General features: G+C 44.6%; 1 protein-coding gene across 2 annotated transcripts in view; it reads left to right on the top strand.

Moving 5' to 3' along the window:
* The first annotated feature begins 8,878 nt into the window (after positions 1 to 8,878).
* Positions 8,879 to 18,777, top strand: part of RERG (RAS like estrogen regulated growth inhibitor) — a 168,946-nt gene continuing 159,047 nt past the window's right edge. The window contains exons 1-2 of one of the 2 annotated variants that reach the window (XM_006030859.3): positions 8,879 to 8,951; positions 13,627 to 13,802. In XM_006030859.3, coding sequence (XP_006030921.1) covers positions 13,742 to 13,802 — 61 coding nt within the window. In that variant the 5' untranslated portion in view covers positions 8,879 to 8,951; positions 13,627 to 13,741. Of the gene's footprint in view, positions 8,972 to 13,626; positions 13,803 to 18,777 lie in introns of both variants that reach the window. The other variant, XM_025212533.1, reaches the window with a different exon arrangement.

Raw genomic sequence — 18,777 nt, 5'->3', positions numbered from 1 at the left:
GTGTAGATTAAGAGTTGGCAAAATGGCAGATCCAGCCAGCAGCTGGAGTCCACTTGCAAGCAGCCCCTGCCTGTATCACTCTGTCCAGTTTCCATGGAGACTCCAGGAGCTGCCAGGCAGTAACAGTGTGTGGCCAGGTTCTCCATGGAGACTGGCCTAAGCAGTGCTGGCAGTGCACGTGGCTGGGTGGGGAGGTGCTCCGGGGCTGGGGCCGAGATTTTTTGGTGTTAACAGTGTGAGCCAGAGCCAGCGCAGAACCACAATCTGCTGCCTACATGCAGCATGCCTGCACTGTCACTGCTGCAAAATCACAGCTTCAGCCCTGGAGCAGCTCTCCACGCAGCCGTGCACCCAGCAAGCATTGCTCAGACCAGTCTTCATGGAGACCCTGGCCCCAAACTGTCATGGCCCCACCACTCCTCGGGTCTCCATGGAAATTGGCCAGAGCAACATGGGCAAGGGCTGCTAGGAAATGGAGTCCATTGTGGGCCTGATCTGGCCTGTAGGCTGGACTTTGCCCACACCCGCATAGATGGTCAGTGGGTCTGAGCTTTAGGTCAGCCTTCAGGTTGAATAACTATGAGTACAGACAGCTGTAATCATGAACGACACGTGCCCCCAGCAGCTGGGGGAGCATGGCAGTGGTGGGAGCATGGCAGCGGCAACAGGAGCAGAACAGCAGTGAGCAGGAGTGAGACGCTGCTGGCGCTGTTGGCAGCAGGGGTGGTGAGCGACGACTGCCTGCAGGCACCACCGACAGTGTCGGCAGTAGAGGATACACTGTCAGACACATGCACCCGTGTGCACCCCCTATGCGTTGCCCCTGGCTGTAATCACTATTTAGTCACTGTTCTGAATGGCAGTAGTGCGTCAGATTAAAATGTAATCCAGAGTGAACTGCCTTTAAATTTGCACAAATACCACTGTTGAAGCATACCTAAGTAGATAAAAAGCTCACCTGTAAATGTAACACAGGATATGGATTGATGTGCGTGTGCATATACATACACACACCAATATCAAATTCCTGGTTTAGAAACCAGGCACACATTAGGACATGAGGACATCTATATACGTGTTTTGAATAAGGTGTTGGAGTTGTGTGTTCTATTTGTTTTCAAAACTTTGTTTAAATGTCTTTTGCAACTAAATAAATTAAAATATGCAGGCTCTGCATTGTGATTCATTCAACAGTATACCCACTGTGATTATAAGGCATGGTAAAGGCCCAAACATTTCCTCTGCTATTACACGCCTTTATTTGATAGTTTGTGTTGCACCATAAAATATAGCAATTTTAAATGCTGAGTTTTCTTTTTAATCATTCTACAATGTATGAGTTGGATACTGCCTTTCTTGAAGTCCTCTGGGTTTACAGATGCCTTATTTTATTGGTGCCAGGCATACCCTTAAAATATGCTCTATATTACTTCTATTGTGTTCTCAGTATACATCACTCCCATGCACACCCCACCTTTCCAGAACTGAGGCAGTGAAATCACCCTGAAGGTACCCTGCTACTGCTTTGGAGATCTGTCATCAGTGTGTTTGATGGGAATGATGAGAAGTGTCCTCAGTGTGGTCTAACTCCCTTATTTTCTGGAACTGGTGTATGCAGAGTAGAAGCAGATGGGCAGGCTATGTATGAGAGCAGTGAAACTTAGACTATTCTCATGTGTATGTGTCCGCTTTCATGTATGATAAATAAACAGTAGAAATAAACAGCTACTAAGTGGTGCAGTTTGAACTTGAAAAGCAAGTAAAATATGCATCTGAGTTTTCATATAGTAGGAAAAGTCTTGAGAAAGAGAGGTTATAAACCGACATACACTCAAGAATCACATCATTACAAACTCAGCGTGACATGAGGCACAAGGGAAAATATGAGAAAACATAATGTTAATTCAAACAACTGTACTTCATAATGACTGTAACCCAGACTAACAGGAAAGCTCATCTATAATTTAATGGCAAAGTTAGCAGAATATTTCATGGTGCTAGATTAGCATATTTTAATAGATTTATGTACATTGCCTTGAGCCAGTGTAGAAACATTTGGAAGATATTCTGTGTAAAGATTAAAACAATCTGAAATTTTCCTGTGTGACTTAGCAATTGCTCCAAATATTTGTGTTAATACATCAAGTGTTCAGCAGCTCTTTTACTACCAATCAAGTACCTCCACAGCATTCAAGAGAAGGCTGGAGGAGAGGGTTAATTAGAAAACCAGCCTCCAAACAAACTCATCTCCTGATGAGTCTTCAAGCTAGGTCAAGTATTGTAAAAATATGACCATTCATGAGCAATCACCACTAATTCACATGTATATTACTTTTATTTAAAGCAAAAGAGAGTTGGAAGTCTGTAGTGATGGCCTGTCCTGAGAAACCATGCCAGGGTATTTCCTGTAGCAGAAGACAATTTCAGCAGTTTGTCAGGCCTCCGTTTCTGTTTCACCAAGGGCAGGATTTGGCCTACAAGTTATAGATGCACTGACTACTTTTTATCTTCTTGTCAAACCCAACTCCTAGTTTCTATTTCTGAAGCTGGCCTAACCAGCTATAACTGATTTTCCTGTTGCCTCTCCTGACACACTTGTCCCACATCCTTTTCTGCCTAAAGTGCAGACCTTATGCTGGACAGTATCCTGCTGATTTTTCAGCATAGTTCATGAAGCAAAATCCTCAGCTTGCCTACTTCAAAGAGAAAATAAATAATAAACTAGTGGAAATGAAAGTGTGTACAATTTGGCCAGTGTATAAGGCTCTGCACACCATCACCGAGGCAGGCAGAAGAAAAACAGTGGCCCACAGCAATATTTGTACATCTTGCTGCACCAGAAGGCATTATTGAGCAGACTGAAATTGTGACATTCATTCTGAGATGTTTATATCAAATGCAGCTGTTGGGAAACCAGCCCTTTAATTTATAGTCAGGCTGTGTTGAGCTTTTCCCTGCTGCAGGACTAGTTTTGCTTTTAGGGGTGATACTGCTCTTTAATAACTGAAGAGCAGGTTGTAAAGGTTTGTGTTGAACTCTAGCATATCTGAAATTCCCTACTGCTTAGATTAGCTAACTTCTGGTAGCTACCAGAGTTTTTTATAACTGGGTCAGAATCATTGCCCAAGGCCAGCAGTGTCAAACCCATCTGGCTCTGCAGGCTGGATGAGTGGTGCAGGGTAGCTCAGGCCCACAGACGAGCCCTACATGCTGGAACCAGTGCATGTCCTGTAGTGGCTGGAGTGAAAGCTGTGTGTGGCATGGCTCTACTCCAGCCACTGTAGGGCTATGTACATATGGTGGCTGCTCCAGGATGTGTCGCTGGGTCAAGCATGGAGCCGATGCACACTGGGGTGAGTACCATGTGTGGTGCAGTCGTGGAGTGACTGGAGCAAGCACTTCATGCAGTGTGTGAGGCCATCTGGTGTGCCTGCATGCGGCTTGTGGGTCATCTTCAAGACCCCTAGGCAGCACTGGGGGTCTAATGATAGGGCTCTGCAGAGCAAATCTGGCTCACAGGGTCAGATATTTGACACCTCTGTTCTAGGCTTATCTTCCTATAGGAAGTTCCTTTGCAAGGAAGAGCCAGACCTTTAAAAGGTTGTGGCAACACATCTGCAGCTATAATCTGGCTAATGGGGACAAGGTGGCCTTATTGCTGGGCCCAGAATAGCCCCTAAACACTGCTGCCCTAAGAAAGACTGGCAGTTGTGGAGGAGCCTGCTTGGTTACACTATATTACGTATAAGGATCGAAGGGCCCGGCCCATTGACTACAAGGCTATTTATAGAAAAAAATGGCTGGTTTTGTTCATTGCGTAATTTCTGCTTGGCTGTGTGTTCATACCAATAAATATTTCTTCACTAAATTTTATTCTTGGCCTGGTCTCACCCTATTTGGAACTTCCCTACTGTCATGTCAGAGTTGCAATATTCAGAGCCCAGAGGAAGGAGTGGGTACTGAATTCCTATTTCTAAGCATTGCGTTCTCAACAGAAAGTGGACTCCTCTGAGGTCCACAGCAAATGACAATTCCCAGGCTGTAACTATTTCTTCTCTTGATAAGGAGAAATATTAACCATTTTAGATACCTTCAAAAACATTACCCAGGGGCCAAATGAGACTAGGTCCCATTTTCAAGTGACTTAGCACTTAGGAGCTCAATCACCTGCCAATGGAAACAAGAGCATAGAGAGATAGTGGTAGATTTGTTCACCTGTAGGCTCAGAAGTTACAAAGATCAGAGCATTGATGTAGTAAGGAGACTTCTAGTCTCTTTTGTCATCAGAGGATGGAAGGGAAAAAGGGGAAATCCTGCACATCTTGTGTATGGTCATTTATGTAGAGCCATTCATGAATGAAGAAGTGTCCTTCCTGTTCCATGCAATGAATAGGTACATGAGGTTTAATTACTATTATTATTTCAGTTAGCACAGCTACAAATATTGTTAGAGATCAAGAAATTATCCATTTCCTTTGGAAAAATCCAGCCTCGGCTTTTTACTTCTATGGTCCCCTGCAGAATGTTGTGCCTTAGAAGCTGACAAACTTTCCTAGCCGTAAAACAAATTCACCGTTTGCTCTCACAGGATAACAGAAGCCAATTTATCTTGAGTATAAGTTATAATAAACCAAGCACTGAGTGAAGACTCGTAGCCTTTTCATTTATTTTTAACAAGTAAAACATAAATTGCTACACTGCTTTCAAATCTGCTTTTGAATGATAACCTGCACAGCAATTTTAAGAGCAGATCTTGAGAGGGAGTAGAGTGTCTGCAGCTGCCACTGAAACCAGTGTGAATCATGGGCTCACTTTGTTTCAGGGGTAGCTTTGCCTTCTAAATCTTTGGCACGCTCTTGTTTTTCATGGGAGATGCTTGGATCTCTGTGGGGCAATTAGAAGTCAATTTGCGTTTAATAACTTCTTACTAAGAAGGGAAAGAAAATAGCTTTTTCTGCCACTTAAACTCAGAAATGGGCTGGAATCAGAACATAGAAGCAATATCCAGTGAACTAGGAGTGCTTTCTACTGCTGGTTCTCACCTGTTATAAATGTATTATTGACGATCATATTTACTTGAACATAAAATAACTCTGAATATAATACAATCCCACAGGAATTAGATTCTGTTTATGGAAAAGGTATAATTCTGTTATAATTTGTCCCCTTCCCACTGTTACAGCAGAGAAAATAAATATAGGGGGATGAGGTAGCCTCCTTGCCCTCTGCTCCTCCCCAGCTTCTTCCCCCTGTAAAATTTTCCCACAAGACCCTACTTTCCCTGAACATATAGAAGTAAGATGCACATTTGAAACCATCGAGCTTGTAATAAATGTACACGTAGTAATTTGAATATAGTACCTATAAACTTAATTCATCCAGAATTGATGCATATTCCCTGCATGTTGAAACTTGTAGCACAGGTCCTCCTCAAACATATTTTTAAGCAGCACTTTTGTACGTACCTATATATAGTACAAGCTATTCATAATATTAGTCCAACGCCAAGGGGCTTATGATTTACCATATAGTTTTTTGGGCTGGGACCCACCAGGAACCATAGTCATGCCACAGCTCAGCACTGCTCAGTATACGTACCTGCACTCCAGACACCCCTCACAAAGGAACCATGTGCTAATTAGCTCCCTGGTACTCACATGCTTATAGCCAATTAACTTCAAAGGGACTATTTCTGGTAGAAAACTGCATCTGGCCCATTGAGGATCAGGCTCTAAAAAAATAACACTTCTCTTAATACAACTTTTTTGTCTTAATTTGGGTAAGTCTGGGATCCCTGAAAGGTTTGCAGTGAGTTGCCACTGGGTGACATAACTTTGTTACTGGGGACCTGATTTTTAGAGGTGCTGAGAACTCACAGGTGGCACAAAAAAATCAATGCATTCAGGGGTGGGGAGAAAGGAATAAACACTTTTAAGGTTTTCTTCCTACTTTCTGTGACAAGCAGCAGGAGCTGAGTGGAGGAGCTGGAACGCATTTGCCCACAGCCCTCATCAGGGGTGGTTCCAGGGGTTGCACGTCTACCTCCTTTGATTCCTGCTCCACACACAGTTTAAAACCAACTGCCAGGCAGCAGCGACAGCATTTCTAGTCAGGCAGAGCTGAGGGAGTCACTTGATTTCATAGAATCATAGAAAATGAGGGTTGGAAGGGACCTCAGGAAGTTATCTAGTCCAACCCTTTGCTCAAAGCAGGGCCATCCCCAACTAGATGATCCCAGCCAAGGCTTTGTCTACCTGGGTCTTAAAAACTTCCAAGGATGGAAATTCCACCACCTCTCTGGGTAACCTCTTCTGGTGTTTAACTACCCCCGTAGAGAAAAAGTTCATCCTAATACCTAACCTAAACCTTGCTGCAACTTGAGACCATTGTTCCTTGTTCTACATCTGTCACCATTGAAACAATGTTCATTGTAATCTACTTGATCCCTTCTAAACTCTTCATTTCACAGGTGCTAATAGCCCTCTCTTCTGTTTATCAGTCTTGATGTTCCTCCAATCAAACTATCCCTCATTCTGCAATTCTGCTGTCTGTTTGCTGCTCCAGGGAATGGAGCTTCTATTTCACACCCCCTGCTGATGCTTTTTCACTCATTCTAATTTGTTTTTGCTTGCATCTGAAACTGAATAATATAGCCCTTGGACCCTGGTATACCAGGAAAGCTTCTATCTCATTTTAACTGGAGAGGAGCAGGTGTTGTTTTCCTATGCGATGATGCACCTCACCATCTGCACCCCCTTGTAAAAATTCCAGATCTGCTCCGGAACTCTCTTCAAATGAGAATATTTCATATTAGTTTAGGAAAGTGTTATGCAAAGCAATGTAAACTGTTTTCTTTGTAATCTCTGGTTGCAGGGAGTTGGGGTGGGGGAGGGAGGAGAAGATTTTGATTTTAATTTAAAGAAAAAAGACTTCCTGAGAGTGACTTGGGTTTTACATATGCTACATCAATTAGCTGCCTCAAAAATCATTGCAAAGAAGAATTTTTCCAACTATTTAAGCTCATTGAATGAAAGATATCAGATTTACCCAAAGAGCCTTGTACATTTTGCACGGTTTTTGGTTGTAGTTGTGTTGGTGTAAGGATATAGGGAGGCAAGGTTCTTTGGGCAGATGTGATATCTTTTATTGGACCAGCTGAGTAGCTGGAAAATAGTTCTTTGTAAGCTTTGATTGCACCCAAAAGCTTGCAAAGAATTTTTTTTACCAACTATTCAGTTGATATAATAAAAGATATCACATTTACCCAAACAATCTTTGCCTATGTCCTTAAACCAACACAGCTCCAACCAAAACCCTTTGAACCAACACAGCTCCAACCAAAACATTTTGAAATGAAAAACTCTAAAACTCTAAAACTCTTGGTTCAGAGATGATACCTTTTATTGGACCAACTAAGAAATTGGAAAAAAAATGCCCTTCTTTGCAAGCTTTCAGGCCCTTGTGCCCTTCCTCAGGCTTAGGGAAAATTAAAGATGGTACAATCTGCCTAAGGGGACTTGTGCCATCTTTAATTTTCCTTAAGCCCAAGGAAGGGCACATGGGCCTGAAAGCTTGCAAAGAAAGATAATTTTTTTTGTGATTTCATAGTTGGTCCAACAGTGCTGCCAACTCTTAGGATTTTTGGCGTTCTTAAAGGCTACGCTTCAGGAATATGAAAAAAGTAGCTCTTTCTTTTGCCTATATCTTTCATATATCCACATAAATATAAAAAGAGTTAACTTTTTCACATTCCTGAAGTGTAGCTTTTAAGAACAATGCTAAAACTCATGAGAGTTGGTACCCGTCTAATACAAGGTATCATCTCTGAGCCAAGAGTTTGAGAGTTTTGCATTTCTTTTGGTCTCAGACCAACACAGCTACCAAATACATCCCTTGTACATTTTGTCAGGTACCCAGGGCGTAGCCGTATTGGAGGAAGAGGAAAAAGCAGTCAGGACTGGTGGTAGATGGGATATCTTTTATTAGATTTTTTTTTTTTGCAAAAATGTAGTTAAAAAATCTTTCACTGCAAGCTTTCGGGCACAAACACCCTTCATCAGGCATGGGAGAAGAGACTGTAAAAAGTTCTCCTGCGTCGAGATAGAAGTTTCCCTTGCATAGATTGAGCACTGTTTCTATTACTGAGCACACGTCCTGCAAGGGCTGAAATTCTAGTGTACGTGTGACCATTCCCATACACACATTGCACACGGACACGGACACAGCCCCCAGCCCCAGGGGCGCCCTCCCGTCTCTCCCCAGTAGCCGGAGAGGCTCCGGCCGCTGCGGCGCTGCCTGGCGCCCTGCAGGGGACGCGCGCGAGCTGCCTGGCAGCGGGTGCCGGGGGCGCTGCGCGGACGCGGGCGAAGCGCGGGCGCAGTGCGCAGCAGTCCCGCTACCGCCAGCCGGGCTGTGGCGGGGGGGGGGGGGGGGGGGGCCCCCCTGCCACTACATGATGGGGGGCAGCTCCCGTGCTGGGTCCACTGCGTCTTTTCCAGTCCCCACGCATCAGGCGGAGTTGGATCCCCCCGCCTCATCGCAGGCTGCTCATCACAATGAATGGGAAAGTAACAGGGGAGGCTTCTCTACTTCTCGCTTGCTGATTTTTAACGAGGCAGGTGAGGGGAGGGGGAGAGCTCCTTCCTCTGCCCGGGGCTGCGCTACAATTGCCTCCAGGTGCTTTATTTGAGGGCACAACGCTGACTTGTTGCGCCCATTCAACCAGTGACAGCAGCGGCTTGGAGTAAAGGTCTGTCTGTTCTCAGTGCAGTGACAGCCTGTGTCCACCCTCCCCCCTCCTTTCCCCCTCCCTTCCTTATTTGCAAGCTTGAGGGGTTGATGTTCAGGAGCTGGGGGCTGAAAACCTCCTTGTGAGAACAGAACCGGCTGCAATCCTCTCCTCTCCTGTCACTGCAGAAGCGAGGCAGGGACCAGCAGCCTCAGTGCAGAAGGTGGGAAGAAAGATCAGTGTGTGAGTTAGTGTGTATGTATACACGATTATTTTTTAATAAAGTGGAGGTGGCAGGTTTGTGGTTGACTTAAATGAAACGTGGGCGTTTGTGTGCGTGTGTGTGTGTACGTGCGCACACATGCTTTTTTCAGTAAAGTGGAGGTGGCAGTGTTGTGGTTGACTTAAATGAAACTTGTGATCTTGTGTGTGTACATGTTGTTTTTTTTTTAAAGTAGAGGTGGCAGTTTTGTGGTGGACAAGTGAAATGTGTGTGTTTGTGTGTGCTTGTGTGCATGCTTTTTATAAAAATAAAGTGGAGGTGGCAGATTTGTGGTTGACGATAGTGAAACATACTTATTTGTGACGTGTGGTTCTGGGAAGGGAATCCGTAGCACACAGCTTTTGGTGACAGAGCAGCAGTCATACACCCACAGTGACATTTGAAGATGAAAATAAACCTGGGATTTGTTTTGGCTCCAGAGTACACACAGTAGTATGTTAATCATTCTTTAGAGGAAGAGAGTTTGTTTCGCACCAGCAGGCTGTCTTGTCTCTCTCTCCCCACTCTCATACAGAAACATAGGAGGTCAGATTCTGAGTTTGGTGGTGCTGGGGTAAACTGAGAGCGCTTCAAGTTAATGGAGTAACTCTGTCTATGCAGCAGAAGAGCAAGGAGTTGGATTCTGGCTTGTAATTTAATAGCAGTTTGTATGTAAATATAGAAGGTCTCCTATATGGGAGGAGACCCTTGAAACCTTCCAAAACAGTATTCTCTCAGTGTTTTGAACCAAAGAACCACTGTCAACCCTCATCGTTTCTTGGTGAGCAATGTGCAACCTTTATCATCAAATTTGTACTGGGAAGGAGATCCAATGCAAAGCATTTACTGTGGCTTACCAGACCATCAGCAGAACCACTGTTCTTAAACTCTCCAATTTACACTGTGATTACAGTCATGCAGAAATACATAAGTTCATCTCTATAAATGACATGCTTAAGTGACTTTGGGCAGGCTTTCGGGTGGTGTTAACTGTCTGTAATTTGCAAGAAGTTTATTAGGGGCCTCAGCAATTATGTCTATTAAAATGCTCAAGCTAAGTGATTTTTATGAGATCATAGAGTAATATACTGACTTTAAAGCACTCTCTTCTGCCAGTTCACCATAAAAGTTGCAAGGGAGATTTTATCAGCAGCATCACATTCATGCCTTTCTTCTAACAGCTGAGCTGGAAGAAGAAAAACAAGTCTTGCTACAAATGACTTTACATGACTTGCTGTTGCGAGAGCATGCAACCGTGGCTATTAGGGTAGAAACTGGAAGGCAAATGTATGCATTTTTTGGAGTTAAATTCCTGTGTCTCAGCTGTTACATGAAACATTCATTAAACATTTAGCTTTTCCGAGTGCTTTTCAAAGATGATTATAAATTGATGTTTACTCGTGTGCAAATGAATCAGAAGAATATGGTCTCAAAGATATATGGATATCCTTCTCAACGTAAAGTGTATTTGACAAGTTTTCGAAAACATAATACTGCATACTGAAGAAAACTGATTAAAACTTTATTTTAGTTCATGAATGTATTTTGAAATGAATTATTGCTTTAAAGTGGAGAATATTAACTCCTGTAATATTTGTGATTGTATACGATACATCTCCTTGTAGTAATATTATAATATTGCAATGTTTATGTAATGCAATTTATATAGACAAAGTTATACCGTGATGCAAGGAGAGATTTAGTTTGACACCATTAAATGATGGTAGTGTCATAATATTAATTGCGGACAGCGACAAAAATAAGCTGGTTTTAACTATCCTGAAGATCATACAGATGGAGAAATTGAGGGACCTTGAACTGACTTGTCTGGGATCACACAACAGATGAGAAGGTAGTCAGAAAATCCCTATGTGGTCTTTAAAAATATATTATGAGAGACACGGGTGTCTCTTTCCTAACCCTCCACTTTTCTGAATATTTATATATGAGCTGTGTCAGCTTTAAACAAAGAGGCTAGGGACAGACATTAAAAAAGCCTGAGCCTGAATTATTTCAGTCTTTGCAGGTTAGTTTAACCTGCAGAGAGTGAACTGTTTTGCAAGTGGAGAGACGTTTGGCACATGCCTGCAGTCTCAAGCCAGAAGCCTGGGGGCACTAGAGCAGCCCTCCCTTCCCTTCCACAGGGAAGCTGAGATGAGGAGTGGGGGGCGTGGCCTGGCCCCAGCAGCTCCCTGACAGCCGGGAGCAGTCCAGGCACACAGGGCTGCCTGGCCCCAGAGGGGAATTCTTTCCCCTCCTCCTTCTCCCCCACCGCAGCGGGGCCAGGAGGGGGGCTCTGTTCAGTGCCGGGGGGGGCTTTTCTCCCTTCCCCCCTGCCCTGTGGTGGAGGGGGGGCTCTTCCCTCTGCTTCTCCCCCATTGCTGCAGGGTGGGGAGGGGGGTTCTATGGGATGCTGCCCAACCCCAGAGGGAGACTCTTCCCCCCACTCCTCCCCCTGAAGGGCAGGGGGAGGCTCTGTTCCATGCTGGGAAGAACTCTTCCTCCCCCCCCACTCCAGAGGGGCAGTGGGAGGGCGGAGCTCATCAGGACAGGGTGTGGGTGTTTGGGGTGTGAAGGAGGGTGGGGGTATAGGGACCCTCACACACTCCCCCTAGAACGTACAGCCCCCGCTGCCTGGCAGCAGCAGGTGGGGAGGTCAGGGCACAGGTGTGGCTCTGGCCAGCACTGCACAGTGGGGAGGGAGTGGAACCTGTCTTAACCCCATGGCCTGCTCCCTGAGGCCGAGCCTGCAGCTCCAGCCCTTGCAAAGGGGGAAGCCCTGCGCTGGAGCCAGCTGTTTCCCCCAGTCCCCACTGTGTAGGGCCCCACAGTCTGCTGGGAGTGGAGGGAGCCCTGCCCCTGTGCTTGCCTGCAGATTCAGCCTGGGGCTTCACCTCTGCCAGTGTGGAGTTGGAGATGTGGCACGGAGCCACAATAGAGGCAGCCAGCACTCTGCTGGGGCTGAGGAGCGCAGCCCCATGCAGCCTGTCTGGCTGCTTTTATCCCAGCGGCTCCATGCGGGGAAGCTGTGTGCTGGGCTCTGTGGGGAAGCAGAGTGCGGGGCCCCTCCACTCAGGGGACCGGGGTAAGCAGTTGGCTCCAGCCCAGGGCTCCCCCTGCTGAAAGGGCTGGAGCTGCAGGCTCAGGGAGCAGAGCCGTGGGGATAAGGCAGGTTCCACTCCCTCCCTCCAGGGGCTGCATGCCATGGGGGGAGTGTGTGGGGGTCCCTACACCCCTCCCCCACACCCACACCCTGCCCTGCTGAGCTCCGTGCTTCCACTGCCCCTCTAGGGGGAGGGGGAGAAGAGCATAGAGTTCTCCCCAGCATGGAACAGAGCCTCTCCCTGCCCCCCGCCCCTGCTCTGGAGCTGGGCAGCATTGCATGGAGCCCCTCCCCAACCCCAACCCTGCAGCAGCAGGGCGGGGACTGCAAGAGGAGGAAGAGTCCCTATCCAACTCCTCACAGAGTCCCCCTCCCCACCCTGGGAGGAGAAGGAGGGGGAAGAGTCCCCCACCAGCATGAAACAGAGCCCCCCCCCTCCCAACCCTGCAGGACAACCTAGGTAGCAAGGCCCCCTTAAAGTGAAGGGGGCAGGGAGAAGGGTTAATTCCTCTCTCCCTCCCTTCCCTGCAGCCGGGGTCTGCCAGCTCCAGGGGCCACCGCTGCAGCCCCCTCCCCTCTGCTCCCCAGCAGACAGGCTGACCCTGGCTGCAGTGGGGGAAGGAGGGAAGAATTAACCCCCTCCCTTCCCACTTTGTCTTAACAGGGCTGGTCCTTGCTCTGGCTAGAGAGCAGAGGGGCAGGCAGGGTCAGCCCTGTGGATGGAGCCAAGAGCCCCATCTAGCCCAGAGAGCATGCCGGGATGCTGGGGGTGCCTGGTTTATCTTAACCAGTAAGGGGTCTGGGACAGACATTGCATAAACCGGTTTGAGCCAAATCAGTTAAGTCTGATACTACGTTCAACCAGGTTTATATCAAACTGGTTTTGGCCATTTTGAAACTGGTTTATATGCACTGAACGTCTGTTCTGTTACAGGTTTAAACCAGTTTCTGATCACTTAAACCAGTTTATGTGTAATGTCAGTTCCTAGCCAGAATGTCAGAGAACCGTCTGCATAGAGTTTGTTTAGCAGAACAGGTAACGTGCAAACCCTTAAAAATCGACTAACTTTCCAAACAAGTAATTGGGGCCTTTATGTAATTGAGGGTTTGATGGGCAGGAGTTTAGCTATCTGCAAATACATTGATAAATACTTTTTTGACTTTCAGATACATTCTGCAAACAAAAATCCATCAGAGCTGGGTCCCAAGTAGTAATTTATATATAAACTATCCCAGCTGGCTACAAAAAATGGAATAATAAGGAACCTTATATAGTATTATGAGCTGAGCTCTGCATGTTATTGAACCAGTACCTTTTGTTCAATCAAGTTTCACAGTGGCAGTTCACAAGGGACAAAGTTAGACATTCTTATGTATCTGTATACAAATTGTGTCAAATGCTAAAGGTTTCACTAGGGTTCCTTCAGCATTGGAGGCTGTGTAGCACTTTGTATAATTTAGAAAAAGATCTCTTTTTAAATACTGAATACAAGCCTGCTCAAAGGATTACACTTCTTTGGTATTCTCCTGTAGGTCCCGCATTGAGGTCATGATGACATGGTGAAGCTGAAAGTAGGACCCGGGAAACTTTCCTCTGCTTCAGTTTTAGTACTCTAGTGAATTTGCCACCGGTTCCATTTTTTCCACCATGGCTAAGAGTGCAGAAGTGAAACTGGCAATCTTTGGTCGAGCTGGAGTGGGGAAATCAGGTATGTTTGTTTTGCTTCTGTTTGCAAATGGTTGGCTTTTGGCTCAGTCTGCTCTCTTTCTGGCAGAACTGCAGAGTTGAGTTGGGTATAGAATTTGTGGCAAACAGATCAGGATCAGGCTATAGTCTGTTTTAGATATCCACAGAAACTCTTTACATGCTCCAGGTTCTACAAAATAGAAATACTGTTCAAAATGAGAGTGGCCTGATCACATTCCAGTTGAGGTCAGTGACAAGGCTTCTATTGATCTTTCATGAGAACAGAGATGGACTAGCATTGTTAATTTGTCTCTACATTGCTTACATCAGACTAAGGTGTATTGATTTTTTTTTTTTAATTCTCTATACAAAAGAGGGTCAGAGCTCATTTAAAACAATGGGTTGCTTCTGGGAGATTTTGAGTGCTATTGTTTCTGTTGATTGTAGCGGGGATTTCTGCAGTTCAGCAATTCACAGGCTCAGACCCTAATAAAGTATGTTGTAAATAACCTGAAACTAACATCCAAGTTGAATGATAGTGGAGCAGTTTTCACAGGATTCCAAAAAAAAGCAGAAAGACCAGATCAGGTCAGAGTGACTTTTTGGGTGACCCAGCTTTACACTGTTCTGAGGCAGACAAGGCAATGACTGACTATATCCGTAAGAGTGCTATTTTGGCCTTAGCATGGTGAGGAGGGAACAGACGGTACCTGTTTTCTACAGAATATCCCTTCCATTGGCCTCCTTTGATGATGCCTTTGAATTAGTAATTTAGTAAGTTAGACCTTGTTTCTGTAGTCAAGTTACAGAATTTCCACTGACTTAATGCCATGTGAAGGACTCGGATCTTCAGGGAGATGCTGGATGAATTCACTTCTGAGCTCCACCAGCATGTGACCAACCTAGCAAGACAGGACAACACAATTAGAAGAGTTCTAAATATTCTTCTGTCTCACTGATCTTGTTCCAAGCTTTGTGTTCTTCACAGTGTTCTGGATTTTGATGCAGGAAGCTCTTCATGATTTGGGGTTTTGTATTTAGGGCAGTATGGTGGTGTGTTTATGGAAACAACCATGGACTGGTAAGTTCCTATAGTAGAAACATGTTAGAATGTAAGAACCATCTGTTTCTAGACAATTTCTTCTTTGTAGAAAATAGGTGCATCTACAAGAGACATTTGCTGTGCAGTTGACAAATTAGCTGTGCAGTAAACATCTCGGCATCTATATGTGTGCCCCTATTAGGCTGGAATAAACTAATTTACCCTCCAGTAGGATAGTACTTGTAAATACAAGTACTGTCCTGCTGCAGAGTAAAAAACTGCAGCAGCACACATGTAGATGCTGGAGGGGTGGGCTGGGCATGAGGATGCTTCAGTGTGGGGGCTGCCAGCTGGCTAACCCCACACTGAAGCTCCCTCATGCCCCAGCCAGCCCCACCGCAGCACATTGAGCCAGGGGGAGCAGTTTTGGGTTGTCAGGCTGACTTCTAGGGCCCCCTGCCAGCTGAGGCTGCTCTGACCTGGCTTCATGTGTTGCACATGAATAAACTGAGGAGCTTATTGCTCTGGAGTTATTTGCTCCCAGTATTACATTCCAGTAGTGCACCTGGGAGCAATAAACTCTGGAGCAGTAAGCTCCACAGTTTGTTCATGTACAGTAATAGCATGTGTAGATGCTCCCACAGAGTTATATAATACTAGAGACACAATCTACTGTAAGTAGTTCTGTAGTGTTACATTAACTTGACAAATTGAGTGCTATCTTAACGTCTGTACTAATGAAGGGAACAGAGGCAAGTATGTTCTGAGCCTAATTCATTGCATATGGCATGTTGTATATTACCTGTATTTGTCAATGTTTAGCTGAAATGCAGCAATGCAAATCTAGAAAGTAACGTCAGCTTACAACAACTGAGGATCTAACCCATGAGCTGATATTGTTTTTACTTAGCTAATTTCAACATCAGTTGCTAATAAAAGTCTGGTTATTCTGAAAATATTTTATCTGAGAAAAATGAGTGAAATAATTCATTTCCATCAGTCTCTGGGAGAAAGGCACAGATAGAAAAATGCATAGGATGTTAGGAATTGTATCACCGATGGAAAAGCAGCTCAAATTTAATCCTATCTTTTTTTATTAAATAATTGGAGGAGTGCTTGAGTGACATGATTATTGATTTAAATTCTTACCTGTGTTTCTAGTGACTTGAGTGTTACCTGAAACTTTAAAAATTAATCTGCCTATACTTTCTGGTAAAGGTAGTTCTACTTTTTTATAATTTACTCTATTTTATTTTGGCAGACCCCTTTTGGTTTATGGGCAAATTCTGTTTGTGCTCATCACTGAGGATCATAATGTATTGGTTAGGGCAGAATGCTGTTGGAGACTGTATAAAGAGAACCTTTCTGTGAAAATAAAACAAAAAAGGAAATTCCCACAAAATATTTACATCTAATTTGAAGGTTTTTAATGAAAAAAATACAAAACCTAAGCATTCACTCAGAAGGAGTCTGAATTGCCCTAATGATCACCTAGTATGTGAGTACTATAGTTCTTACCTTTTGTCTTCTTTTTGGGTCATTAGCTATGCTAGGATTTTCCAGTAAATATATTCTATTGGGTCAGTACTAGATCTATGTTGGAAATAAATCTAACATCCCATGACATTTTTCTAGATTTTCAGTAATCTTTCTGTTTTTCATTGGGGCAAACCTTAGATCTTCAGAAGCTTTTATGGGAGAAATGTCTGTCTTGGAATAGCCAGTGACCTACTGGTTAGGACAGTCACCCTGATACAGAGTAAGGAGCTGAACCTCAGTTCCCGATGTCCCAGGCAAGTGCCTAGGACCAGGCAAGACTAGGGCTAATGGCTTTTCTGGGATGAATTCCCCTTCCACCCTTCTCCCCATTGCCCACAAAAATCCATCCTGAATTTGAGAACTATTTTCTGTCAAAATGATCTGTATGAGCTTGTTAGAAGTGTTGTTTTCAACAAATCAGTATATTGCAATAAAATGTTTTTGTCGGACAATTCCCAACCAGCATAGCTTAACTGCTTTTAGCACTGGTGCTGTTATGGATTTTCTATCAGCAGGGTCAGGCACAAAATGGTTCCTAAGGAACTAACTGTTCTGTGTTTGATGGATGAGCAAAGTTTTAGGATGGAGAAGATGCTGCTATGAAATGGCTTTTTCCAAGAAAGAGAGCTCTTTATATCTGAGTGTCCCATCACGATGTGACCAGTTTTATGATATATTGTGTGGGACTGATTACTCTGACTAGACAGGACTCAAATTCACTAAGCCAGAGAGTTGGAAGGTAAGGTAAGTTCTAAAAGCCAGAACATGAGACAAGACATTAGATGGATTAGCTACATGAAGAAGGAAATGCATGGGGCAATAAATAAGGTCATTGCAAGTGCCAAGGAATCATGCCAAAATATTGTCACTGGCTTTCTGTCATCTTTGACTCATCCGCTTTCCATGGGAGAGCTAGATGCTTGGTCCTAGCATGGTTTAAGCCTTCTTTTGGCTTCTCCAACTAAAAGCAGAACATTTGAAGTTACAGACACATATTGTAATGTCCTGGCAAGATTCCTCTTCTGATTCTCAAACAGAATGGCTAGAACCATGGCAACCATAAAACAAATGCTTTGTAGAAGAAACTCTGCTAGAAGAGGAGACTTTAGGAATTTCTGGAATTTGAAATCCTTGGAAATTTTACTACTTGTCTAGTGATAAGCTCAGGACCTACGTGTTATCAGTTCTAAGTAGGTGTCTAGTAGTATGTGCTCTTGTCCTTTGGCATAGTCCTACCCCACCAATTCAAGGCTCTCATAAATTGGGATGAGCACAGAAAGCTGGGTTGATGTGTATAAACCAGGCCCGTGATGAGGCTCATAGAAACGCTAAGACCAGAGAAAAGTAAAATGGTCCTTGACTTTTACTCCCAGTTTTTTTGAGGTCTCTAGGTTTGAGAGAGTCACCTTTATTAAGGTTTATGGCAAATGTTATTTATGTTGGGCATCTTTTACTGCACATCCTGACTTATTCTGAGATCAGGTACTTGAGCAGTGGAACTAGGTTCACCAGTCCTGCTCTGTCAACTATTGACACTTGGATATAGTGGGGAATTAAAATCCTGGTGTAACTGACACATCAGTATATATGTTGCTGCTCAGCTTGATGCATCACCTTCATTCCTATGGCAATGAAAGTTGGGGTTTCTTAGTGCAAGTGGCTTAAAAGCATGGTATTCACAGCCACTAAAGACACAGAGACTGAGTCAACACTGGCTGCATGTGTAGGGAGAAAGGTTGGAGAGAAATAAATGTATGAAAAGGCAAGGTGGGAAGAGGGTACTATGAAAAGCAGCAGTAAAATGGTTGAGATGTCTTCTCCAGCTCATAATTTAGCTGGCCTATAAATTTGCCTAGGAGACTCTTTTTGAACTATAGAGGGATATTGTCTAGCTGCAGTATCGTGTCCAACAGTTTAGCTTAATGTCCAAGCACCTGTACAGCTTTCCTCTATATGAGCTGATCATAGGCCATCTGATTCCAGGATTTTGCCATGGCATATAGAAATTCTTGCGGACATTGACAACCAATCCAGTCCACTTATATCATGGATTGCACTAGATTAAGTTTAGTTATCAGTAGCTTAAGTACAGGTGGGAGAGCAGGGCATTAGCCCCCAGACACCAACTTAAGAAGGGCTCCAGGATCACCCCCACCTGCACAGAGTATGCCTTGGCAGCAAAAACAACACCATGGTGCTTTTGGACATCACGCTGATTCTGTAAGAGCAATAGCTGGTGTGGGCAGCAGCAGCCCCAGCCAGGGACCCTTTTTGAGCTCCCTGCATACATAAGAATCCTGCATGCCCTCTCATCTTCTCTTGGACCACTGAGTCCTCCAGTGCTCAGCAATAACCTTACCCCCAACCTCTCCCATTCTACAGGGCTTGCCTAGGATGCAGATCCTGCTTGTTATGC

The sequence above is a fragment of the Alligator sinensis genome, unplaced genomic scaffold (assembly GCF_000455745.1).
Source record: "Alligator sinensis unplaced genomic scaffold, ASM45574v1 scaffold498_1, whole genome shotgun sequence".
Lineage (NCBI taxonomy): Eukaryota > Metazoa > Chordata > Crocodylia > Alligatoridae > Alligator > Alligator sinensis.
This window is presented reverse-complemented; position numbering and strand designations above follow the sequence as displayed.